We start from the raw sequence: 26,647 nt of genomic DNA on the forward strand, positions 1-26,647 counted from the left end.
AAAGGAGAGGCTTGCAAGCCGAAGAACACCATCCCAACCGTGAAGCACGGGGTGGCAGCATCATGTTGTGGGGGTGATTTGCTGCAGGAGGGGCTGGTGCACCTCACAAAATAGATGGCATCATGAGGACGGAACATTATGTGGATATATTGAAGCAACATCTCAAGACATCAGTCGGGAAGATAAAACTTGGTCGCAAATGGCTCTTCCAAATGGACAATGATCCCAAGCATACTTCCAAAGTTGTGGCAAAATGGCTTAAGGACAACAAAGTCAAGGTATTGGTGTGGCCATCACAAAGCCCTGACTTCAATCCCATAGAACAATTGTGGGCAGAACTGAAAAAGTGTTTGCGAGCAAGGAGGCCTACAAACCTGACTCAGTTACACCTACTCTGTCAGGAGGAATGGGCCAAAATTCACCAACTTATTGTGGAAAGTTTGTGGAAGGCTACCCAAAATGTTTGACCCAAGTTAAACAATTTAAAGGCAATGATACCAAATACTAATTGAGTGTATGTAAACTTCTGACCCACTGGGAATGTGATGAAAGAAATAAAAGCTGAAATAAATAATTCTCTCTACTATTATTCTGACATTTCACATTCTTAAAATAAAGTGGTGATGACCGGAGACAGGGAATGTTTTTACTAGGATGAAATGTGAGGAATTGTGAAAAACAGAGTTTTTAAATGTATTTGGCTAAGGTGTATGTAAACTTCCGACTTGAACTATGTATTTTTTCATATCATTGGCTGGGTTCATAGGCTGGGTTTCTGTACAGCACTTTGATATATCAGCTGATGTAAGAAGGGCTATATAAATCAATTTGATTTGATTTGTAAAACGACACATTTATGATGTCATATGACAACACAAACTAATGAATGTGGCTTCAGTAAAATAACATGTGGTTGACACAGTATACTTAACTTGGACATAGTGCTTCAGTGCTGACCCAAGGCTTTTCAAAGGGTTGTAGTCAGGCTTACACTCCCTAACCTCACACACACAGCCAGTCATGGTTGTGTAAGTAGGAACGTGATCATTTTGTACACATATATGACATTTTCTGTAACTACTACATATGCCCATCTCGTTGATATAAAACGATTAGAGGTACACAAGTTGTTAGAGTTGTTTTGGGTCACTGTAATTACATCTACGCCACCGCTCGCCCTATGCGTAATGGCCATGTATTCCAACAGTTTCCAATGTACATGTTTTTTATACTGTTGCCTAGGTTTTAACATAGACCCATTTGCATGTATATACAGTGCATTCGGAAAGTATTCAGACCCCTTGACTTTTTCCACATTATTACATTACGGCCTTATTATAAAATGGAATAAGTAGAACAATTTCCCTCATCAATCTACACACAATACCCCAAACTGACAAAGCAAAAAAAGATAGACTTTTTATAGACTTTTTAACATAAGTATTCAAGACCCTTTATTGAGTGATTTACTGTTGGCAGCGATTACAGCCTCGAGTCTTTTTGGGTATGACGCTACAAGCTTGGCACACCTGTATTTGGGGAGTTTCTCTCATTCGCCTCTGCAGATCCTCTCAAGCTCTGTCAGGTTGGATGGGGAGCATCGCTGCACAGCTATTTTCAGGTCTCTCCGGAGATGTTCGATCAGGTTCAAGTCCGGGCCCTGGCTGGTCCACTCAAGGACATTCAGCGACGTGTCCCGAAGCCACTCCTGTGTTGTCTTGGCTGTGTGCTTAGGGTCGTTGTCCTGTTGGAAGGTCAACCTTTGCACCAGTCTGAGGTCCTCAGTGCTCTGGTGCAGGTTTTCATCAAGGAGCTCTCTGTACAGTGCTCCAGTTAAATGTGTATATTTTGGCATGTGAGCACTCAGGTCTGTTTGACCTGACAAAGATCAGTTTTACAGGTATTCTTTATTAACCAATCACCTACGTTTTAAAGGATGTGCATATGACCCCAAACTTTTCTATGTTGTGTAAGTGGGAACCCCAGTAGGCCTAGAACACATGATGCCATGGCCACTGTGGTTCGTAGGTTCAGTCTGTCTCTTGGCTAATTCTGTTCAGAAATAGGATCAAGGGTTATGTAACTCTGGAAGGTCATTGTCTGCTGCCATTTTTTGCCCGTCCATGTGTCGCTGTAGGCCATGATCCTTGTTCAACCTCATAAACAGAAAGATCCCTAACGAGGACAGAAACACAGGCAATTGTTGGACGGTTAGCAAGTTTGCTGAACTACGCAGTAGGCACATACATATCAGTATATTCATATGCGCTATATATACAAAAGTATGTGGAGTCCCCTTCAAATTAGTGAATTCGGCTATTTCAACAACAGCCGTTGCTGACAGGTGCATAAAATCGAGCACACAACCATGCAATCTCCATAGACAAACATTGGCAGTAGAATGGTCTTACTGAAGAACTCAGTGTTTTTCAATGTGGCACCGTCATAGGATGCCAACTTTCCAACAAGTCAGTCCGTCAAATTTCTGCCTTGCTAGAGCTGCCCCGGTCAACTGTAAGTGCTGTTATTGTGAAGTGGAAACATCTAGGAGCACGGCTCAGTGGTGAAGTGGTAGGGGATCGTCGAGTGCTGAAGTGAGAAGCGTGTAAAAATATTCTGTCCTCGGTTGCAACGCTCACTACCAAGTTCCAAACTGCCTCTGGAAGCAACTTCAGCACAAGAACGGTTTGTCGAGAGCTTCATGAAATGGGTTTCCATGGTCGAGCAGTTATTCACAAGCCTAAGATCAACATTTGCAATGCCAAGCGTCGGCTGGAGTGGTGTAAAGTTCACCAGCATTGGACTGGAGCAGTGGAAATGCGTTCTCTGGAGTGATGAATCATGCTTCACTATTTGGCAGGCCAACGGACGAATCTGGGTTTGCGGATGCCAGGAGAACGCTACCTGCCCGAATGCATAGTGCCAACTGTAAAGTTTGGTGGATGAGCAATAATGGTATGGGGCTGTTTTTCATGGTTCGGGCTAGGCCCCTTAGTCTCAATGAAGGGAAATCTTAATGCTACAGCATACAATGACATTCTAGATGATTCTGTGCTTCTAACTTTGTGGCAACAGTTTGGAAAGGCCCTTTCCTGTTTCAGCATGACAATGCCCCGTGCACAAAGCGAGGTCCATACAGAAATGGTTTGTCGAGATCGGTGTGGATGAACTTGACTGGCCTGCACAGAGCCCTGAACTTATCCCCATCGAACACCATTGGAATAAATAGGAACGCCGACTGCGAGCCAGGTGTAATCACCCAACATCAGTGCTCGATCTCACTAACGCTCTTGTGGTTGAATGGAATTAAGTCTCTGCAGCAATGTACTAACATCAAGTGGAAAGCCTTCCCAGAAGAGTGGAGGCTATTATAGCAGCAAAGGAGGGACCAACTCCATATTAATGCCCATGGTTTTGGAATGAGATGTTCAACGAGCAGGTGTCCACATACTTTTGGTTGTGTACTGTATTTTGACTTTGTACCGTAAATAGCAGTTTTTGTATTCCAGCAATGCAGGAACTGACATGCTAATGCACTACACTAGGCTACGCCAAGACAAGTTTCCATAACATCCTTAGGCTATACTCAATTTAGAAAACATGCAGAATTTTTTACTTTAAAAAAGCATCACAGGAACTCATATGGCTGGTACTGGTACGCTATTTTTCTGACATGGCATAGTGCTTTACAGCCATTTACCCACTTACAATCTAAATGGACAAACACAACAACAGGTGGCACAGTACAGGACGTGTTAGGGAACATGAGATGCTTGTTTTGATGACCCTGTAATAATCCGAGTAAACGGACACTTGAGCTTGGCCTAAAGGCTATAGATAGGCTATAGCTGAAGCACCGGATCCATCTCTACTTCAGGCAGAGATAGGCACACTCTCATTAGTAGGACTGTAACTAAATAATTGACTTACTCTTAACTGCCTCATAGCTCTTCAGTAGGACATTTGATATACCCAGTGGGCCACATTTGATAGATACTGATCAGTAATAGCAGGCCTATCAGTTATATATTGAGTGGCCTAAGTAAGTCTTTGTTGAATCTTTATGAAGTATTTCCTGCTTTTATACTTCAGTGATAGCTGTAATCAAAAGGGAACTCGAGTGAAGCAAGTATATGACATTTTTGTTTATTGATCTCTGTCTGATCATTATTGACGAGTTCGATTTGTCTGAACTGAGGTGCACCAGGCTATGGCCTGTGATGTGACCAAGCAGCCACCTTGGCACCGCTCCTCAATTATTAAACACAAGATATAGAAATGCATTTATTAATGTCTTCATTCGTTTTTGACATGTTTACTCTATTACATACACTTTAATGCATAATTCCAAATTATATTATGTGAGCTAAATATAGAAAACAAAATCCTTAACGTTTTTCTGTTGGGAGTACTAATGTGACAGTCACCACTACAACAACAAAAAGACTTCAATGTAATTTTGTCCTTGAAACATTTAAATGAAATACTGCAGAATTCCATTCATTCCTAAGGAGGACTGCTCCTACCAGCGAGTGCCAATATGGCCGTCCTGTGGCTTCAAAGACCATACATATAGCATCGGCAATATAGGTTTTATATGGATCATCGGTTGAAGACCATCTTGCAATGACTAATCAAAGTTTGATGATGAGTTGATTATTTGAATCAGCTGTGTAGTGCTAGGGTAAAAAACAAAACGTGCACCCACGGTGGGCCCCAGGACCTAGTTTGGGAAACCCTGATCTGATCCAGGGCTGTTCAATGTTGGTCCTGGGCCAAAACACTTCTGGTTTGTGTTTCTACTTGGTAGTTAATAGCCCTCGCCTGGTGTCTCAGGTCTGAATTAATCCCTTATTTGAAGAAGAAGAACCAGAAGTGTTTCGGCCCTCCAGTACCGACATTGAACAGTCCTAGTCCAATTATTGCACAAGTCCACTATTTGGATCTGTTTGTTTGACTTTTATTTTGAAGGCTATTCAACGATTGTTGCTCGCTGCTAATGCTGCTCATGTCACACGGGCGACAAGAAGAATAGCGTCGCAGTAGCTCCAAACGTTGTCAACAAGTATGCCAAATCTACCACGCCGAGCAAGATCTGTCTGCCGATGAATTAAGGTATATTGATACCTTCTGTGATATTGTAGATTTTTTTATGCGAAGATATTGCTACGTAATGGTTATTTCAGTTTTTGTAGCGAGGGGAAAAGTCAACTCGATGTTGTTGTGCTACAATGGCTAGCGCGTTAACGTTAGTTAGGTAACGTAACTGCCAGTGTTCGTGTTAGCTGCCTGCCCCAGTTGGCGCAAAAGGCGTAACTAGCTAAATCGTTTACGGTAAACAACTGGTTTGCATGGCTAGCTACAGTAGTGTCTGTTTTGCTGACAAATCCGGAATTGGGCTGTCTGCTCGGACAGAGTAACAGTAGTGGAGTTTGTGCACTAACTCTGCTGTGGCTCGTTGGTCCAAGCCAGTGATTTATATATTGGTCAAAGCCCATGGGGACATTTTGTGCTCGTTTTGATTTCATCGGTGTTTTAAACATTGGCTAAAGGTAGTGTGAACTGACTGGTTGTGTCGTAGAAAAAACCGTATAACATCTACTCAACCTGTGTTAACCTCAGAACCTTTTATTTTCTGCTTTATCCCAAAAAATAGTTTTTATTTTTACTTCCCCTGCGCTGCACCAACAAGCCATGGGGTTATTTTCATTTTCATTTTAGGATATTCTATAGGATTCTATATTCATTCTATAGATACATCAGTCTTGGATGCTCTAATACTAGCTTTTGATCTGTTATCTTAGTAGCTAACAAGCTAGTCCGAGTGGTTGTGTTGATGTGGGCACTTTTTTTTTTTTGTCATAGATTGAACCAGAATCTGGCTTTACAGGAGATGTTGAATATCCAAGGCCATATTCTGGTCCAGTCATAGAGGTTCTACTACCCAGCACAGCTTTGTTAATCCACTAAATCTATGCCTACATTTATGCCTGTTTTACCATTAAGTTCCTGGTTTTCCAGCTTGATTGCGCCTGCAATTGTCCTTGTTTGTGCCTGTGTCAACTATGGAGACAACTCAAGTGACTTTGGCAGTTAGGGGAGACACATCCCCAGGTAAGACCAACCCCTACTGCAGGGCAGCAGACTCATCTGAAACAAGAAGACTATTCAATTCAAGACAACATTAGACAGAAAGATTGACAACGATCCAGACAGTCAGGAATGTCAGCTTTTATTTAGTTCATCTCAGTTAGCTGACCCGGAACTAAAATCTTGAGTAATTTGGTCAGATTCTCGATTTACGTAGTTTGTCCACGAGAGTTTAGCTGAAACGCACTTGATCATTAGAGCCTGACGAGAGCGAGAGAAAGAGAGAGTGTGTGTGTGGTGAATGTATACAGTTCTGACTTGTTTAATTGAACGTAATAATATGGTGTATGACTAGGTGAGGTGATAGCTGTGGTTGGTAGCTGTGAAGCTTTAGGAGGCTGGTGCCATCAAAGAGCTGTGACCCTACAACCGGTTGAACACGATGGGTAAATATCACTTAACTTTTGAATATGCTATGGTCTGAAGGATTTCTGTGTGTTTTAAGTAATTCAACATTGTGTCGGCTCAGAAGGTAAGATCATGGCGCTTGCAACGCCAGGGTTGTGGGTTAGATTTCCGCAGGGGACCAGTATGAACATGTATGCACTCACTACTGTAAGTCTCTCTGGATAAAAAGTGTCTGCTAAATGACTCAAATGTAAATATTCTGTTCCTTCCCTAGCACATTGTGGAAGAGGACCGTCAGTGTGCCCAGAGGTGCTGTGCCAACCTATCGTTACTTCAAAGGCCACTTCCTGGAGTCAAAGGTGAGCTCATCTTTTTTTTAAATGTACGGTCAGTGTGTGAAGAAATCGGACATATTAAAGAAGTGACCTATTTGATTGTGTTAGGCCTATTCAAATTTGAGTACTGTAACGTTAGAAAGCATGAGGTTAGCTACCCTACAGCCGTTTTTAAGATCATCCGTGGGTTATTTAGCTCACTTTCCCCACATCTGTGTTGATCCCCTCGAGCTCACTTCAGTGCAGTTTTTCCGTAATGCTCAGAGGAGAGTGTCCATGCCTGGAGCTCTGCCAGCTGGCTATAAGCTGAGCTTGGATTTGAGCACGGGACGCGAGCCTCTCCCCCTTGTCTATCCTAGCGCAGCATTAAACAACACGGAAGTTGGAACACATACAGCGTGTTCTTCACCACTCCAATTATTCATGTCGGTATGCAACGTTCTCGATATGTCCGTCTTGGACGTTCAAATTACACCAATTTAAATAAAAAATAAAAAGCTTTCCCTCATACAGAGAGGGCGTCAGGCTGTTATATGTCCTACAGACAGCGGCATATGAAGCAACGCTATCACACCCGTGATACATCGCGGAAACGAGGCTAAGCAAACTCATTTGAACAGTGCAGTCTCTCTGCCTGCTCTGAACTACTGCCAGTGGGACAAACGCTGTTGCTAACTCGTCAAAGAGCATACAATCTTGACTCATGGGTGGAGCCCACACATTCAGATAGGCCAGTTGTAATGACAACACATTTTTCATGTCCCTGGGGTCTAAAACTGTGACCACATACAGTTTTGATTGTTTTTACAGTTTGTCATTTAAAGGCTTTGTTTACTTTGCACCATTAATGGCAGATCTAAACCTTAAAATACCAAAAACTGTAGCAGATCAACTTTGCTAAAAAAAATACAATCTTTCAGAAGATTAGATATTTTAGCGTAGCTGAAGAGATGATGCTTAAGTTCTTCCACCTACCGACTAATGAATCCCCTTTTCAGATTTCAACCAATAGTGGCTTGCTAATACCTTTGAGACCAAAGTGAACATTGACTGTATTTGATAAGTCTTAACGCTGTACTAAACATTGGCATTGCAGAGTGCAGGTGGTCCCTGTCAGGTGATAGTCACTAAGTGGGAGACCCATCAGCAGCCACGTCTGATGAGCCCCACAGGTATATACACCAGAACAATACCCGGCTTGGTTTTGGGGGAAATGTACAGTATCTCTGCTTTGCTGAGGCAAGTGGGTTGGAGGCCACATTGTGTTGTTTTAACTAGAATGTTCTAGAGCGGAGGAAATGCTAGTAGATGTGACCACTCAAACTCAGACAAAACAAAAAACTCAGACAAAGGTCATTCAAAATCAGCTTAATAGTAAACGATTGAATAAACCATATTTTTCCCCCTAAATCCTTCCACCTGACACTTTTTGGACAATGTTTATAACAAACCTTTTTGTGCTGGTTGATGTTATGTCTGTAAAAGGCCTCATGCCTGTTTTTATTATCTTGCAGAATCGCACCTTGATATTGACGATGGCCAATTTGGATTCCACAGTAAGTCAAATAATTACATCACGTCTTGATTAATCCATTTTTGGGAAATGATCATTGTCTCGCTGTTGTATGGAAAATACATTGGCCATGTAATGGTAAAATATAATTGCAGTCTCTTCACCCCATTTTATTTATTTTACCTTTATTTGACTAGGCAAGTCAGTTAAGAACAAATTCTTATTTTCAATGACTGCCTAGGAACAGTGGCTAACTGCCTGTTCAGGGGCAGAACGACAGATTTTGTACCTTGTCAGCTCGGGGATTTGAACTTGCAACCTTTCGGTTACTAGTCCAATGCTCTAACCACTACCTGCCGCCTCGGCAGGTGAACTAGGAAAAAGCCAATTTGACATTGAATGCAAAGACCTCAGGAAAGTCCTTTGTTATGCACTAGATCCCGACCAGGGCTAAGCACGCCTAAATGAAACGTTATTCCTTTTGATGTGCTTTTAGCTTTTTATGCCTTGTCTGCTCTTGAACGTAAGCATGAGAATAGCATGCTATTCACCCACTATGTTTATTCGAACGCCACCTCAAACAAAAAGGTGTCGACCAACTGCGTCATATTCTGACCTTGACTTAATTCCCTAATAATTCCACCACGTTTACACACAAGGAAACCATGAATATGGTCTAGCAAACCTACCGCTTCCTAGTGGGGAAAAGCGTCAACATTATTTTCTGATAAAGTACCACCTTCCTCCATGAACTGTAAATGAGTAATCCGTTTGGAGAAGGGGATTGTAAAATACACATAGCAATTGTTTTAGTGGATCATATTAGGTTAACGCTGTTCAATAATTTGGGATGTGTATTAGAATCATTGTGGAACTCAGTCCACACGTTGTAGGTTAAACCTGGAGCCTGGCGCCCGGTTCACGGAAGGTTCGCACGGACTGGACCTCTGTCATACAGTTCCGTGATTGATAGGATTGTTCTTCACCGCTCGTTATATGCTTATTTCCACCGTCCAATATTTCATGGATTGAACATGAACAGGACAGCATTCAGGATGAATCAAACCACTGTCATTTTAAAGTTCCTCAATATTATGTGTGTAACTGTTTGAAGAGCCTTTATTTTATTATTTATGATTCATGCATACAATATTTATGAAATAGTTTTGTATTTGTTTTATCATTTGGTGCTGAAAAGGAGATGAATAAGCATAGTGGATTTCTTTCATGAATCCCTATATTCTGAGCCCGTTTTCTATTGACTATGTCGACAAAATTTGACTCAAATGTGCACCCTATTTAAAGAGATAGCTTAAGATAAATGTACTGAAAACTCCATGAGAATCAGTTGGCCCTGCAAGTGTGGGAGGGTTTTCAGCGGTTGAATGAAATGTATTCAGTGTGTGCAAGGTAGCCACACCTGCAGAGCGTGTTATGCGACTACATAAGCTAAGTCTGAATAACAAATACTGAGAAGTGCGTAGAGGAAAGGTATACATTTCTTATGTCGGGATCGAGCCCTAAAAACAAGATGAAGATTAACTAAGGGCTAATAAACTGCTAATCACAGACTAGGTACTTAAAGAAAATACTGTAGGAGCCTATACTAAGTACCTGAGATATGACTCAATCCTATGGTGGAACTGAACTCTTCACAGATTACATGTAAAACACTTCACAGATTACATGTAAAACACTTCCCCATTAGAGACGGTTAGTTATCTGGTAGTAGAACATACTGATTGAAGTGAATTTGACTGTCTCCCCAACCTACAGTTGACTCGGTGTTTGAACAATTACTTTTATTCCCATAGGCTCTTTTCTCAAACGCAAAGTGCTTTGCGTTGTTTTGCAGTACCAATATGTACTGTTACTCACCTGGGTGAATTCAACGGTCGCCATTTTGTGCCAGAATGCTTACCACCTGTTTCCCTGCAACTCCTCTCTGCAGACGGCTCAGTGTGTATGGACTCTGGGTGGCTGACGTGCCAGACAGAGATCCGTCTGCGTCTGCACTTCTCAAAGACGTCTCCCGTATCCATCACCAAGAAGAAATACAAGAAGTCTCGCTTCAGGTGAGAGCAAGAGATGTGGCTCCTATTCAATATAAGCATTTACGCAAATGCCCATAGAATTGATCCCAAAATAACTCATGGGATCAAACCAAATATGGCTTTAAAATAAACAGCTACACCTTTTATGGATGAAATATGCAGCTGTAAATACACTAGTCTATCGGTCATAGTCATAGTCACGCCTTTTCAGATCCTCTCCCCTTTTTGACCTGTGACCTTTCCCATCTGTCCCCAGGATCAAGCTGACGCTTGAGGGTGTGGAGGAGGAGGATGATGAAGATGAAGAGCCGGAGCAGAGTGCAGCGTCATGGCACAAGATGACGACCACGCTGGAGACCAGTATGATCAGTGGAGATGGGTACAAGTCCCGCCACTCCCAGCCTGAGTGTGGTTACGCCCTGGAGGCCTCACAGTGGACAGAGTACATCATCCACTCCATGGACCCCGACAACCTAGAACTCACCTTTGACTTCTTTGAGGTACAGTTCACAGCAGGGTCAATATATTCGCCAGTTGACTATTATGAGCACTATGGAAACAACTGCTTTGTGTTGTAATGTTTACATACTATTTTACTGTGTGTATAATATATATATTTGGTCACTTAGAAATGTCCTTGTTTTTGAAAGAATTATTTAAAAAATAAATAAAAATCCATTTAAAATAACATCAAATTGATCAGAAATACATTGTTAATATTGAAAATGACTATTGTAGCTGGAAACTGATTTTTAATGGAATATCAACATTGGCGTACAGAGGCCAAGTATCAGCAACCATCACCCCTGTGTTCCAATGGCACGTTGTTAGCTAATCCAAGTTTATCATTTTAAAAGGCTAATGGATCTTTAGAAGTCCCTTTTGCAATCATGTTAGCACAGCTGAAAACTGTTGTCCTGATTTTAAAGAAGCAATAAAACAGACCTTTAGACTAGTTGAGTATCTGGAGCATCAGCATTTGTGGGTTCGATTACAGAATCCTAACGGCCAGAAACAAAGCACTTTCTTCTGAAACTCGTCAGTCTATAATTGTTCTGAGAAATTAAGGCTATTCCATGCAAGAAATTGCCAAGAACCTGAAGGTCTCATACAGCACTGTGTACTACTCCCTTCACAGAACAGGGCAAAATGTCTCTAATCAGAATAGAAAGAGGAGTGGGAGGCCCCGGTGCACAACTGTGCAAGAGGACAAGTACATTGGGAGTGTCTAGTTTGCGAAACAGACCCCCGGACAAGGGTCCCTGCTCATCTGCGTGAACGTGCCTTAGGCATGCTGCAAGGAGGTATGAGGACTGCAGATGTGGCCAGGGCAATAAATTGCAATGTCCGTACAGTGAGACTCCTAAGATAAATTGGCGCTACAGGCCGGACAGGTGATCATCCTCGCAGTGGCAGACCACGTGTAACAACACCTGCACTGGATCGGTACATCCGAACATCACACCTGCAGGACGGGTTCAGGATGGCAACAAATGCCCGAATTACACCAGGAACGCACAATCCCTCCATCAGTGCTCAGACTGTCTGCAATAGGCTGAGAGAGGCTGGACTGAGGGCTTGTAGGCCTGTTGTAAGGCAGGTCCTCACCAGACATCACCGGCAACAGCATCGCCTATCGGCACAAACCGCTGGACCAGACAGGACTGGCAAAGATTGCTCTTCACTGACGAGTCGCGGTTTTGTCTCACCAGGGATGATGGTTGGATTCGCCTTTATTGTCAACGGAATGAGCGCTACAATCTCTAATCAGTCCTGTACTCTGGAGCAGGCTCGACGTGGAGGGTCCGTCATGGTCTGGGGCGGTGTATCACAGTATCATCAGCTTGATGTCATTGCAGAGTCCATCTCAACGCTGTGCATTACAGGGAAAACATCCGTCCTCATGTGGTACCCTTCCTGCAGGCTCATCCTGACATGACCCTCCAGCATGACAATGCCACAAGCCATACTGCTCATTCTGTGTGAGATTTCCTGAAAGACAGGAATGTGAGTTCTGCCATGGCCAGTGAAGAGCCCGGATCTCAATCCTTTTGAGCACGTCTGGGACCTGTTGGATCGGAGGGTGAGGGCTAGGGCCTTTCTCCCCAGAAATGTCTGGGAACTTGTAGGTGCCTTGGTGGAAGAGTGGGGTAACATCTCACAGCAAGAACTGGCAAATCTGGTACAGTCCATGAGGAGGGAATTATTATTATTTACCTTTATTTAACTAGGCAAGTCAGTTAAGAACAAATTCTTATTTTCAATGACGGCCTAGAACAGTGGGTAAGCTGCCTGTTCAGGGGCAGAACAGCTCGGGGATTTGAACATGCAACCTTTCGGTTACCAGTCCAATGCTCTAACCACTAGGCTACCTGTTAGGAGAATTATGTTCTCTAGGTACATTACCCAATCGAGTTATATTACTCTGTCTGTAAACCAGAATTTGTAAGATCCTGGTCAAATGAAACAAACTGAGGCCCAGCTAAATGGTTAAAAGGTTTATTCACGGAACGTTCTGAAGTCAAGAAAACAAATCAATTCATTTTATGCTGACTTCTCACGCCCACACATACACACAAACGTGCGCACACACAAACGTACGCACACATGTCCTGCTACGAACACACTGTCTGTCTCACTTCCCAGCCGACAGAGATAGTGACTTTGTCCTCGAGACGTACTCCCCGTTCTCTCCCAAATCTCTAGTCAGGTCAGCACCGAGCTCAGACGGTCTGTTTAAAATACCATAAAGGTATTTGTTTTACCCTAATTCTGACTAGGACTACACATTAATTGATTATGATTTCATACATTCTAATCAATTCCATACAATTATATGTTTCAGGGTGGAATATTCTAATCATTCAATTAACAGACAATTCTCACCTTTCACTACCCTGCCGTACTTAATGCAACTGGTGGTCACACCAGATACTGACTGTTACTTTTGATTTTGACACCCCCTTTGTTCAGGGACACATTATTCAATTTCTGTTAGTCACATGTCTGTGGAACTTGTTCAGTTTGTCTCAGTTGACTCTTTTGTTCATACAAATATTTACACATGTTAAGTTTGCTGAAAATAAACACAGTTGACAGTGAGAGGACCTTTTTTTTGCAGAGTTGATTGTATTAAGACACACAGGGTGTCTATTTATGGAAAAATGCTTGTTTAAAAAAATATATCTTTCAAAGAACTGTTCTTCCAAATATTTTTTTCTTAAATGTGCATTTTTCCATACACACCCTGCGTGTTTGAACAGCCCGTCTGTGTGTGACGTATTCTAGTCTTGGCTCATCCTATGTAACTTCTGTACACACTCTATCCCCCTTTATGTAGATGTATCACTCGTTCTGTTATTTATTTAACATATTGGATTTGTGTTGCTAGGCATTACTGCAATGTTGGCGCTAGAAACACAAGCATTTTGTTGCGCCTGCGAGAACCGTTTGCAAATCCGTGTAAACCACCAATACATTTTTGTAGGTGTACTCCCAAACCACTATTGTTCCAAAAAAGGAGCATCGGGCCCCTGTATGTGTACGATAGTGGGTGTATTAACCCTTTCCTCCCCTCCTACAGGAAGACATGGGCGAGCACGTGATGCCAGGGGATGCCCACCCAGGGACGGCGGGTACGGCCTGCCTCCTCTCCTCATTCTTCGTGGAGAGTGGCAAGGACACTGGCGTGGTCACTCTGCCCATCATGAAACGCAACTCCAGACAGACCCTGGGCAAAGTCCGAGGTGAGCAACCCTACCCCCTTCCGCAACGAGTCGTCTGGTAGAAGCATAGAACATTTCAACTAAGTTGCTTGAGATGCATCCATGTAACTCTGACTTCTTTGTAAATCAGGTGTCTATCGATGGGGGATTTGCACAAAACTTGGTTCGGCTACGGGACTTTTTTCACTTCTCTGTCACTCTTCGAGAAATATAGGATGTACAAAAGAGAAATCAATCACTAGGATGCAGTCTGTATTGGCTGACAGGTCTTTGACTTTTTACCAGACGTGGAACTAGAGTACTGTAAGTTGGCGTGTATAGCTCCTCCCGCAGACCTTTTCCTGACGTAAACAATCAGCTTTCCCTTTAGCGTGTAACTGTCAAACAAGATGGCGGGAGGGGGATAAATAAAGGGTTGGCTGACTTGAGTTGACTTGGGGCCACAGGGTTAGCTAAGATGTTTCCCGGGTAAAAATCAAGCTTAGATTTAAAGTAAATGAATGAGTACACTTCACCTTTTTTAAATGTATTTTTTTAAACAATGTATTTTTCTATTCCAGTGGACTACCTGGTGATCCGTCCTATCGAGGGACTGCAGTGTGACATGAGCTCCTCCTTCACCAAGTACTGGAGGAAGAGGAGTACCCCACTGGACGTTGGCCACAGAGGGGCCGGGAGCACACACGCAGCCAAGTGAGAGAAACGCGCACACGCTTTACATAATAGATTATTAGGAGTTGTTCAATGTGTGCGTGTATTGACGCAGGACTCTAGGAAGGGCCTACTCATAAGAGCACAAAGACCCTTTCATACTTTGTTTATTGAATGTTTGAATGCAATTGTTCTGTCCCGTATGACTTCAAAGTTGCAGTGCAGGTTAGGACATGTTCAGTCTGAGTGCACATCAACAGAGGAAGTCACAGTCAACGAACAGCGAAGGGTTGCCTCTGAATCTCAGCTAGGAGTTGTGTGTGTGTGTGTGTGTGTGTGTGTGTTAGCGTGCAGGTCATTAACTAGTAGTCTGATCATACACTTCATACTTCACAAGATTACGTCTATCTTTTATTACTGTACATCGTGATTTGGATGTCTTTGGGGGTTTTTTGCCTAAAAATGTCTGGTTTTTCAGACATACCAAAGTCAGGGAGAACACCATTGCTTCGTTCAAAAGTGCTGCCAATCATGTGAGTATTCCCACGTGGAGTGTAAAATAACTGAAATAAACATTTTCCTCTTGACCATCTAAATGTAATTCTGATCTGTTGTTGCATCAGAGTTGACTGCATGTGTGTTTCTGCAGGGGGCTGCCTATGTGGAGTTTGATGTCCATCTCTCCAAGGACTGTGTCCCCATCGTGTACCACGATCTCACCTGTTGCATCTCTACTAAGAAGGTCAACCCAAACAAATCCAGTTTGTTTTCTGTTTCAACAATACCATTCGATGCACTCTGGACAGCAGGGTTCCCCCAAACTCAGCGACCCCCCCCCCCACCTGGGTGAACGTTTATTGTTTTTCCCTAGCGCAACACAGCTGATTCAAATAACTAACTCGTTATTTGAGTCAGCTGTGTAGCGCTAGGGCATAAACCAGAACGTGTGTCCTCAGGGATGGCCCGCAGGACCGAGTTTGGGGGAACCCTGCTGTACAGCATCCTTGCTTTACTTTTTCCTCTCTTCCTCCTGTCAGAAAGGAGACAAGCACTCTTTGGAGATGTTTGAAGTGCCGGTCAAAGATCTCACATACGACCAGCTACAGCAGCTTAAGGTAAAAGCTCTGCTAGCTACTGGCTTCTCCTTTACTAGTGAATACGCTCAGAAGCCAGTTGTTGAACAGTTCATATGAAGAGTCCTTTGGAGGTGGTATTTGGATGTCTTGATTTGATTTTAGTCTTATGTAGTCTGTGGTTTGTCACTATTTTAGAACAGGCAAAAGTGACGTGGTATGAAGGATGACTCTTGTGTTTGATCTACAGCTGGGTCATGCTTCTGCCTTGAAGGTGAATGACCACAAAGGTATATTATCTTCCGTTTCATTAACTACGTGAATGATTTATCCTTGAGGCAAACAATGCTCTCACCCTCCTCTACTCTTGCAAAGCCATAGTTGTTTTAGAAGTTATAGATTAACTGACAATTCCAATTGGTATGGTGAAGAGAGAACCTATGTCCTCTGCTTGTCATTATGTAAAGCAGTTGAATGTGAACCAGCAGAGCAGGTTGTGTGTGTGTGTGTGTGTGTGTGTGCTGAAGTGCATGGTTTACTCCCGCTTTGCTTCTTAGATGACGACGATGAGGAAGAGGTTGACGAACACCAGCCCTTCCCTTCATTCTCGCAGGTAAATGACCTTGTCGACGTCATCACTTGCGAGGTTCCTGAAAGTGTGGACTAGCTTATCCCACCCTTGGTTCTGTGTCCCATTACAACTGCCTCCCTATGTCATCTTCCAGATCTTCCATGCAGTGCCTGAAAATGTGGGCTTCAACATCGAGCTGAAGTGGATTTGTCAGATGAAGGTATGTACAGCCAGTCCGTGATACTGGTGATGAAGTCATTAGTTGGTCATGCCAGAAAGGACAAAAGTGGCTGTGTTATCTGACCCGACCTATAACCTATTTCAGTATCTCCTGGATTTCAAAGGGAATTCTGGTGATGTTTGCGCACAAATTTGCTTGATATTTGCTGCGGCAATTCTGACATTTTTGCAAGGCAGTAGGTGCTGGATTTGAGCAATTTGTCGCGAAAATGCGCTGATGAGGGAAGAAGTTTGTCGTGTGGCTTGATTGAACCATATTATACAGTAAATGTGTGTTGATTGCATGCCCTCTTTTTGTACTGCAGCGATGGGTTAGTTTTACGCGACGATATGACTTTTATGCGACGACATGCTGATTTGCAAGCTCTTGCATAATATGCAGGCTTTTGTTGATTTTGCAAAACAAATTGCCATCTGACAGCTATTTGTTCTTTTAGGGTTTGGGCTCGTGGTTCAAAGTGAAATAGGAAAGCCTTGTACTTTTTGTAAATCCAAACATGGTCCGATAGTAACAACCCTTTTCTCATTGTAATGTTGTGGTATTGTCTTCAACAGGATGGTTCGTGGGAAGGAAACCTGTCCTCGTACTTCAACATGAACCTGTTCCTGGACATCATACTGAGCTGTGTGCTGCAGAGAGCCGGCAAGAGACGCGTCGTCTTCTCCTGCTTCGACCCCGACGTCTGCACCATGTAAGCACTACTCAAGGGCGTCAAACTTTCAGCCTGCTGCACAGTCGCTATGGAAGCTCTAGTCTTGAACGCCCGGTTAACTTGTCATTTGAGGATAAAAGGTTCAGCTAAATGATTAAAGTAGCGTGATTGTCAACATGCAGGTAAATGCCCAAATAAAAGGGAACCCGACAGTTTCTTAATGGGGTGTTTGGCCACCCACCAACAGCTTCATTGCCCATTGGCATAGATTCTACAAGTGTCTGCAGGGCACCACTGACTTTTTCAGTTGGTGGCATCCTCCCGCAAAAATTGTGCAGCGTCCCACAATACAATACATTTGAGTCCTCTTATAAAGTCATTTCACAATGCTTTATTAACACGTGTAATAGACTACTGAGATGTTAGATATAACAACTTATTTATTGAGTACCATGTCCAAGTAGGAATGCATGATTTAAATATATTTTGAGATGCAACCTAATTCGGTGATTGTCATGAATTTTGGGTTGACATTTAAAGCACAGTTTTTTTTTTTTTTTTTTTTTTTTTTACTGAAAATAGGGCTCCAAAATGTTTGGGGTTTTCTTTGGGGTGGAAATTGAATTTGCCTTCATCTTTATGTGCATTAATATTATATAGGTCTAACTCAATTGGTGCCAATTCATCACCTGAGGAAGTAAACTCAAAACACATTAGCTAGATCGCTAACTCTAAATATAACGACCTACTGCTTGTGGCTATGTATTAATCTAACAGTAAATGTAATGTCCTAAAAACAACTTTGCAATGAGGCTTAGTGCACTTGCGTTGGCCGACGAGCAATCTTTCTTCTTACAATTGAATTTTGAAATGTTATAGGGGCACACAAGGGAGGAGACCGTGTGAGAGGCTCGCGCATTACAGAAGGCAGGCACAGTGGAAGGGCATGAGGATAATGCGATTCACTGTTTAACAAATTCATGGTTCCAAAAAAATTGATTCAGGTGTCCAGGTAGAATGTGCAGCTCACACCAGTGCGACCAATTCAGAAACGCAAATAGCATGTGAAATTTGCGGCGCTCTCTGTATAAAAGCCGCTGTCTGTCGCTATGGATTATAGTTAGAACAAGCCAATCAATTTCAGCTCGAGTGGACACGCTTGTTAAATTCTGGTGCATGTCCAGTTTAAGGTATTGAGCAAAATACAATTTACCTGAACACGTGATACTCCACAAATACATTTATATTTTTAGGTCTTCAAATTTCAGCATATTGTTTTAACACTGGGCAGAAATCCAAGACACGCAGAAGCACGTTTTCAACTTGTTTTAGGAATATAAATAATACTTAAACAACAAATGAACAGGATTGTACTTCGTCAGGTAAACTACTGAATGAGACCAAAAACTTGCTATGATTTATTTATCCAGAAATCTGCTGGCCTGCTGAACTGAAGCCTAGTTTGCACAGTTGTAATTTGAATGTTTGACTACCTATGACAAATGTTTTATGTGCCCGTTATAACGTCTTTAAGACGTAAGCTGTTAGTGTCTTAACGACCGTTCCACGGGGTGACGCGTAAGTGTAGCCATAAATGTTGTCTTCTCCCCCAGGGTTCGTCAGAAGCAGAACAAGTACCCCATCTTGTTCCTGACCCAGGGCATCTCTGAGACCTATCCTGAGCTCATGGACATCCGCTGCAGGACCACACAGATCGCCATGAGCTTTGCGCAGAGCGAAAACATCCTGGTGAGTGGTGGATCTTGGATATGGCTGACTAAGTCTCTGTGCGAATGTAGCGGAACAGTCGACACTGACGTCTTGTCTGTCTATCTAGGGTATCAGTGCCCACACAGAGGAGCTGCTTCAGAACCTGGAGCACATCCGAGAGGCTCAATCTAAAGGCCTGGTGGTGTTCTGCTGGGGAGACCTCAACAACGACCACGACAACAGGACCAAGCTAAGGGAGCAGGGCATCGACGGACTCATCTATGACAGGTAAACATCTGGCTGAACAGGTAAATCCATTTTGGCTCATTTAGAGGCTGTTTCCCAGACACAGATGAAGCCTATTCCTAGAATAATAAGCACTTTCGATGGAGATTTGATCAAGTTTTCTTTTTGTCCAGGACTAGGTTTAATGGAAACCACCCCATGTTGCTACTGCTGTTATACAGAAATTTATTCAAAAGGTTATTTTTGCAGGATGTTATCCTGAGCGACTTGCGTAAGTGTATACATTTTCGTACTGGTCCCCCGTGGGACTCGAACCCACAACCCTGGCATTGCAAGTGCCATGCTCTACCAAATGAGCCACTACCAACTGAGCCACATGTAAAACAAGTCACCTTTGTGAGCACCTTTTTTGAGTTCTATTTATTCTGTTCACACTGTCTCTCATACTGTTGACGGTTGCTCAAGGTTCTGAATTTGGAGTAACGTAATCTGACCCTAGATCTGTGGTTGAGAGGGCAATTTCTACCTGTAGCTGATAAGTGTCTCTTTCTTTTAGAGTATGTTAAATCTGGTGGCCAAATCATGTCATTGACTCTACTGGTTCTCCTGATGCTAGTAATGTCTCTGATTCCTGGTTGTGCTGGTGTTTTATATTTACTCACCCCCGATTTGGTTCCTCCTGACTACTGCCTGAATGAAAGGTCCCCTGTTCTGGTCACTAACTTGAACAGACCAGCAGGGTTCCATGACAATGATGCAAAACATTTCACTTCGAACTTAGCCTAGGTAGTTCTCCACACATTTTGGCATTGTTATGCCTTTCCTGAGATAATTTGCACTTTTTATGAAAGTGTGTAGCCAAATTTCACTAGACTTTAAATTCAAATATTAGGAAAGCAATGATTGGTCAACTGGCACCTCTTGACAAATAAAATACATGTGCCTTATATATCAGGTGTAGACCTTATTATGAAGTTGTTACTTACAAGCCTCTAGCCTTTTGGTCCTAGACTTGCCGCTCCTGTGCCGTAGCAGAGGGAACAGTCTGACTTTGACTGGAGTCGTTGACAAAAAAAAATACTTTTTTGGGGGGGGGGGGGGGGGCTTCCTCTGACACCGCCTTGTATATAGGTCCTGGATGTTGTCAGAAAGCTTGGCCCCAGTGATGTGCTGGGCTGTACGCACTACCTTCTGTGGTGCTTTACGGTCGTATCCCGAGCGGTTACCATACCAGGCGGTGATGCTCTCGATGGTGCAGCTGTACGACATTTTGAGGATCTGGGGACCAATGCCAAATCTTTTCAGTCTCCTGAGGGGGGAAAAGGTGTCGCCGCGCCCTCTTCACGACTGTCTTGGTGTGTTTGGACCATGATAGTTAAGTTGGTGATTCTCAAACTGCTCCACTTCAGCTCCGTCGATGTTAATGGGCGCCTGTTCTGCCCTCCTTTTCCTGTAGTCCATGATCAGCTCTTGTCTTGCTCACATTGAGGGAGAGGAAGTCATCCTGGCACCACACTGCCAGGTCTATAGATTGTCTCATCATTGTTGGTTATCAGGCCTACCACTGTTGTGTCGTCAGCAAACTTGATGGTGTTGGAGTCGTGCTTGGCCATGCAGGCGTGAGTGAACGGAGTACAGGATGGGACTAAGCACCCATCCCTGATGAGCCCCAGTGTTGAGGATCAGCGTGGCAGATGCGTTGTTGCCTATCTTTGCCACCTGGGGGTGGTCCGTCAGGAGGTACAGGATCCGGTTGCAGAGGAAGGTGTTTATTCCTAGGGTCCTTAGCTTAGTAATGAGCTTTGTGGGCACTGGTGTTGAACGCTAAGCTGTAGTCAATGAACAGCATTCTCACATGGGTGTTCCTTTTGTCCAGGTAGGAAAGGGCAGTGTGGAGTGCTATTTGAGATTGGGTCTGTTTGGGCGGGAATGAGAATTGGAGTGTGTATAAGGTTTCCCGGCATGATGACCAGCCTTCCAAAGCACTTCATGGCTACTGACGTGAGTGCTACGGGACGGTAGTCATTTAGGCAAGCTACCTTAACTTTCTTGGGTACAGATACTATGGTGGTCTGTTTGAACCATGTGGGTATTACAGACTCTGTCAGGAACAGGTTGAAAATATCAGTGACGACACCTGCCAGTTGGTCCGCGCATGCTCTGAGTACACGTCCTGGTAATCCGTCTGGCCCCGTGGCTTTGTGAATGATGACCTGTTTAAAGGTCTTGCTCAGATCGGCTACATGGCGTGTGATCAGTCGTTTGGAACAGCTGGTGTTCTCATGCATGCTTGTGTTGCTTGCCTCTAAGCGAGCATAAAAGGCATTTAGCTTGTCTGGCAGGCTCGCGTCACTGGGCAGCTCGTGGCTGCGTTTCCCTTTGTAGTCCGTAATAGTTTTCAAGCCCTGCCACATTTGAGCTTCAGAGCCAGTGTAATCGGATGCAATCTTAGTCCTTTATTGAGGCTTTGCCTGTTTGATGGTTCGCCTGAGGTCGTAGGGGGATTTATTATAAGCGTCTGGATTAGTGTCCCACTCCTTGAAAGCGGCAGCTCCAGCCTTTAGCTCGGTGAGGATGTTTCCTGTAATCCATGGCTTCTGGTTGAGATATGCACGTAGGGGACACCGTTGTCAATGCACTTATTGATGAAGCCGGTGACTAAGGTGGTTATACTCCTCAATTCCATTGGATGAGTCCCTGAACATATTCCAGTCTGTGCTAGCACAACAGTCCTGTAGGGTAGCATCCGTGTCATCTGACCACTTCCGTATTGAGCGAGTCACTGGTACTTCCTGCTTTAGTTTTTGCTTTTAATCAGGAATCAGGATGATAGAATTATGGTGCCAAATGGAGGGAGAGCGGTATGTATCTCTGTGTGTGGAGTGAAGATGGTCTAGAGTTTATTTTAATTTGTTTTTTATAAAAATATAAAAATGGGTTACACATGTGACCTGCTGGTAGAAATGAGGGAAAACATATTTAAGTTTCCCTGCATTAAAGTCTCCGGCCACTAGGAGCGCTGCTTTTGGATGAACATTTTCTTGTTTGCTTTTATGGCCTTATACAGCTCATTGAGTGCAGTCTTACTGCCAGCATCGCTTTGTGGTGGGAGATAGACTGCTACGATTAATATAGATGAACTCTCTTTGTAGTGGATAAAGTTTGCCCCTTTTTTTATATATTCATGCATATATCAATTTTGTGTTCTGCTTTATCACTCCTGCGTACGACTCTTTAGTATTGGCCATTTCCAGACAAAGGCTTATGTTAAGTGGATGGGGTATACTGCACACAGAGACTGGTTGTTTTTTTTGGAACGTCAGGTAGGCAGGCAGTGTGGTTGTAAGAACCTGTTTACAGTGAGCTGAAATCTGATCCATGGGTGTGTGTGCACTGAGATTATTACTAGAAGCTACTCCCTCCAGCTTTGTGCTACAACATTGTACAGTTGCTAATCATGTAAATGTGAGTTAGATTTTATTGATAAGGTGATGTTGACATGCTATTGATTATGTAGATTAGCACTTTCTGTAGCCACTGAGGAACCAGATTCCAATCCTTATTAACCTCAACAGTGTTTTTGAACTTCCTTGTTCCCTGTTAAATCCTGAACTAGGATTTGTGTACCTGCGGCAGTAATTCTGTCTCTACTGTATCTTTGGCTCCTAATAACAATGTTTTGTCCTCCTTTCTCTTTTTTTACATTTATTTTATTTTCTGCTCCTTTTCTGCGTTTCACTCCAGGATCTGTGACGACCAGGTTGAGCAGGCCAACGTCTTCAAAGTGGAGGAGCAGCACACTCTGCAGGAGACTCTGAAGAGCTTTGTGTGTTCCTGCTACTCCATCCCCTGCCAGGCGCCTATCTGCGCCGCCAACACCAAGGTTCACAACGGCAGTGCAGAGTCCGACTCGGGCCTCAGCTCTTCTTGAGCAACTGTCTGCCTCCGAAGGTTGTCTGTAGATAAGCATGCTAGACAGGACAGAAGCGGCAATGAATATAGGCAGAATTTATGAGCAAGTGTACACTTTATTTAAAAACATTTTTTTTTTAATTGAGTTACATAGGAGCTACACTAGACGCTGAGAAAAATGGTCAGTTTTTTTTAACATGTTACACTGGAAGAGTAACTTTTTGCCAATGTGAGCCACTTTATCCTAATGCAGCTCTCACACTGAAATGGAACAAAGCCTCTCACAAAGCTGCTGTTCTTATTTAATGATTTAATTTAAATTAGAAGCGTGTCACGTTCTGCAAGAGTTACTCGTCCGGTGTTGCTTCTACATTTAGGTGATAAAAAAAAAAAAAGCCCTTTTGTCCTTTTGTAGCATGGCCAGATATTGACAACCCCTTCCCGAAGTGACATCCACTCTGTCCACTGAAGCAATATTCAAGCTGTGTCCAGATGTTTTCTCGCAGCCGTTTGTTTTAACTGGAAGGAGGAGGGTGTTTTGCCAAAAATGGCATCTGGGTGTTTGTTATTAGGACTTCAGTTGAAAGACTGGGATATGCACCTCAGTTGCAATTTCACAAAGGAATCCACATGTCTTCACTTAGAAATCGATGCCTACTCAAGGAATTTATTATGAGCTTTATATTTTATTATGCCGATTTGCGAAATACAAATTGAAGGTAAAATATACTGTATATTAGCTTTTCCAGATTGATTTTTTTATTTTATTGGTGACATCTGTGTACATATTGCAGTTCATGACTGATAACAGCCCACAGTTTGCCTTCAGCTTGCTGGGTTAATTTAACTAAGATGGTAGTTTTATGCGGATAATGATTTACCACACTAGTCTTACTTTTTTGCATCTGCATTATGGTTGTCCGCATAGAAATAAGCTAGCATTTTACAGTGTTATTTTTGTTCGCTTTACTAATCTAATTTTGAATGGCAGTGGCTACAATTCATAATAGATTTTCAATAGAACAAGAGAAATTGGGACACTGACAAACTCTCTCGCTCAGGTGATTTTATTTTAAATTTGATGTGCATTTTATTTTTTTATTCAATGGTGCATTTGAACTCGTGCAAACTGATTTGTATTAGGACTGCCCTGAGCTATGCCATTAATGAAGTGTCATTATTAGATGACCAGATAATGAAGTGTTGCTACGGGTGCCTAAATCTGAACAGATTAATTTGATATTGCTTTAATGACCTGTTTAATACATATTTGTTTGTTTTTTTGCTTTCAGCATCACTTTAAAATGTATGGGTGAGTTGTGAGCTCTATGTTCATAAGGGAGGGGTATATAGGTAACCCTTTGTACTGGCTAGATCTAATCCACTTAATAACTCACTCTAGCTGATTTGAAGGGAAGTAACGGTGTTTGCTCTACACATCAGAAAGTCTTGCTGGGAAAGTTGTATGAATGATCTAGTCTGACTGCCACTTGTTTGAATCTCGTCATACCTCACTCTACTTAATGCAATAGAAGACCAAGATTGTTTCACATGGCTCAGTTTCCCTGTCACATTGCAACTCATTTTTCCTACCGGATGTATTTTGTTTGTACAGTCTTCTTTCTTCTTTTTTTTTAATGCACATTGAAGATGTAACAGTCTATATTTCCTAAATGGTGTACCGTGATATATCCCTGGAAAACAAGGACGCAAGCGCTGTCTGAGTTCGTTAAGTAAAATAACTTTTGAGTCTTACCCCTACCTAGGTGTATGGAGTCGTGACGCATGCCCTTCAGAGTGCTATGGGTGACTGGAATTGAGGGTCACTCATGTCACACCCTTGATACTGTCAGGACAATGCTAGCTAACTGATATGAAATGAATAAAATGATTTTAAAAACGTACTACTTTTGTAGGAGTTTGTCTTTTTTATATATTGCAATGGACATACTGGTAGGTACTAGTATGAGTGCTTTATTAGAGAAATAATGTTGTGTTTTTGTTATGAATTTACATCCATTAGAGGCCTTTAGTTTTTGCCTGAAACATTCTCACCAACTGTCACTTTGTCTTGGGTGTACTTGGACTCCCTCTGCCTTGGCAAGTCGCCATGTTTGTGTGTTGGCACTGAAGTGCTGTTTCCAGGAGATGTGCAGCACCTGTACTAGTCTAGTGGACAGGGTAGAGCAGTTGTCGCCACACGAGCACAGCTGGACCTATTCTCTGTCAACTTTACTCGGACACTCCGAGTAACACAATCGGAGGCATGCATTTGAGTAAATCCTGGATGTCTAATTTGGCGCTAATCAATTCAGTTCTTTCTGAATGCAGATTAAGTTTTTGCACGTCTGAAGACCTGTAGTTCGGTTTATAGGAGATGCGTGTGAATATTGTTGAAGGGGTTTGCCAACCCATATAACCAACCGAGCATCTGGTTTTTGCTGTTTGAAAACGACAATTTTGTAACCCTGTAGAGGCAACCCTGCAAAATATGGATGTGACATGATTTTTTTTTTTGTGTGTGTGTGTGTGATTAAAAATCTCATTTCCTAACTGGTTTGTTCTCCTGGGGCTGTTTAAAAAAATGTATGGTCTGTTAGGAATACTTTTTGGTCCGGGAGACCGGTGCCAGCAGACTGGCTGTTGGAGGATTTGAGGGTAAGAGAGTGAAACTTTATAAGAGAACTGTAAAAAGATCCCTTGAAATGAAATACTTACAATTTGTGTGGAAAGGGATACATGTAAATAAAATATTTTATGACATTGAAATATGCTTCTATTTAAAAAAAAAATCAACAGTTATCAAAAACGTGAGTAATTACTTGAGTAGAATAAAGTTAAATTTTCTAATTCGCCATATTTTAACTTGTTCTGTAAGAGAGAGAAATAAAAGGATAACACCATGAATTATTACAAAATGAGCAAAGATAACTTGGATATATATATATATATATATATACATACATACACACGGGCATCTAGTACTGAGTGGATGTGCAGGGTTATGAGGTCATTGAGATGTATATATGTACAAGTAGCACAGGTGGCCGGTGGCGCATTAAATGGGGAATATAGGCTCATAGTAATTTCTGAAATTAAATGAACGCATCAAACACATGGTTGCCATGTGTTTGATACCATTCATTCCATTCTAGCCATTATTATGAGCCATCCTCCCATCAGCAGTCTCCTGTGACATGTAGGTAGGGATGAAGTTATTAGGCAACAGGATAGACCATAAGTAGCAGCAGCGTATGTGATGAGTCAAAAGAGTTTGTGCAAAGGAGGGTCTATGCAGATAGTCCGGGTAGCAATTTGGTTAACCATTTAGTAGTCTTATGGCTTGGGGGTAGAAGCTGTTCAGGGTCCTGTTGGTTCCAGACTTGGTCTATTGGTACTGCTTGCCATACAGGAGCAGAGGGAAGTCTATGACTTGGGTGGCTGAATTCTTTGATCATTTTTAGGG

General features: G+C 42.7%; 1 protein-coding gene and 1 non-coding gene across 4 annotated transcripts; one reads left to right on the forward strand and one right to left on the reverse strand.

Annotated features, from left to right (window-relative positions):
• The first annotated feature begins 4,823 nt into the window (after nucleotides 1-4,823).
• Nucleotides 4,824-25,085, forward strand: LOC123991001 (glycerophosphocholine phosphodiesterase GPCPD1-like). Of its 3 annotated transcripts, XM_046292093.1 has the most exons (20): nucleotides 4,824-5,115; nucleotides 6,022-6,114; nucleotides 6,446-6,536; nucleotides 6,773-6,857; nucleotides 7,930-8,005; nucleotides 8,348-8,389; nucleotides 10,298-10,421; nucleotides 10,657-10,900; nucleotides 13,984-14,146; nucleotides 14,686-14,818; nucleotides 15,255-15,309; nucleotides 15,426-15,518; nucleotides 15,814-15,891; nucleotides 16,100-16,139; nucleotides 16,407-16,462; nucleotides 16,575-16,640; nucleotides 17,216-17,352; nucleotides 18,927-19,062; nucleotides 19,151-19,311; nucleotides 23,014-25,085. In XM_046292093.1, exons 2-20 carry the CDS (start codon nucleotides 6,066-6,068, stop codon nucleotides 23,198-23,200), a joined length of 2,016 nt encoding a protein of 671 aa, XP_046148049.1. In that variant the 5' UTR covers nucleotides 4,824-5,115; nucleotides 6,022-6,065; the 3' UTR covers nucleotides 23,201-25,085. The 3 variants fall into 3 exon arrangements, with proteins under 3 accessions (XP_046148049.1, XP_046148050.1, XP_046148051.1); XM_046292094.1 differs by lacking the exon at nucleotides 6,022-6,114 and having other exon boundaries at nucleotides 4,830-5,115; XM_046292095.1 differs by lacking the exon at nucleotides 7,930-8,005 and having other exon boundaries at nucleotides 4,830-6,536.
• trnaa-ugc lies at nucleotides 19,563-19,634 on the reverse strand. The gene has a single exon. It is a non-coding gene; the product is annotated as a tRNA-Ala (tRNA).
• Nucleotides 25,086-26,647: the final 1,562 nt, after the last annotated feature.

This window comes from Oncorhynchus gorbuscha, linkage group LG12 (genome assembly GCF_021184085.1).
Source record: "Oncorhynchus gorbuscha isolate QuinsamMale2020 ecotype Even-year linkage group LG12, OgorEven_v1.0, whole genome shotgun sequence".
Classification (NCBI taxonomy): domain Eukaryota; kingdom Metazoa; phylum Chordata; class Actinopteri; order Salmoniformes; family Salmonidae; genus Oncorhynchus; species Oncorhynchus gorbuscha.

Bases quoted from the DNA above. Each gene is read 5' to 3' on its own strand.
- LOC123991001 (XM_046292093.1), top strand. From the start codon at position 6,066: ATGGAGACAACTCAAGTGACTTTGGCAGTTAGGGGAGACACATCCCCA. The intron at 15,519-15,813 runs GTCAACCCAAAC...TCCTCCTGTCAG, and splicing joins GTTGCATCTCTACTAAGAAG to AAAGGAGACAAGCACTCTTT. The intron at 16,463-16,574 runs GTAAATGACCTT...GTCATCTTCCAG, and splicing joins CCTTCCCTTCATTCTCGCAG to ATCTTCCATGCAGTGCCTGA.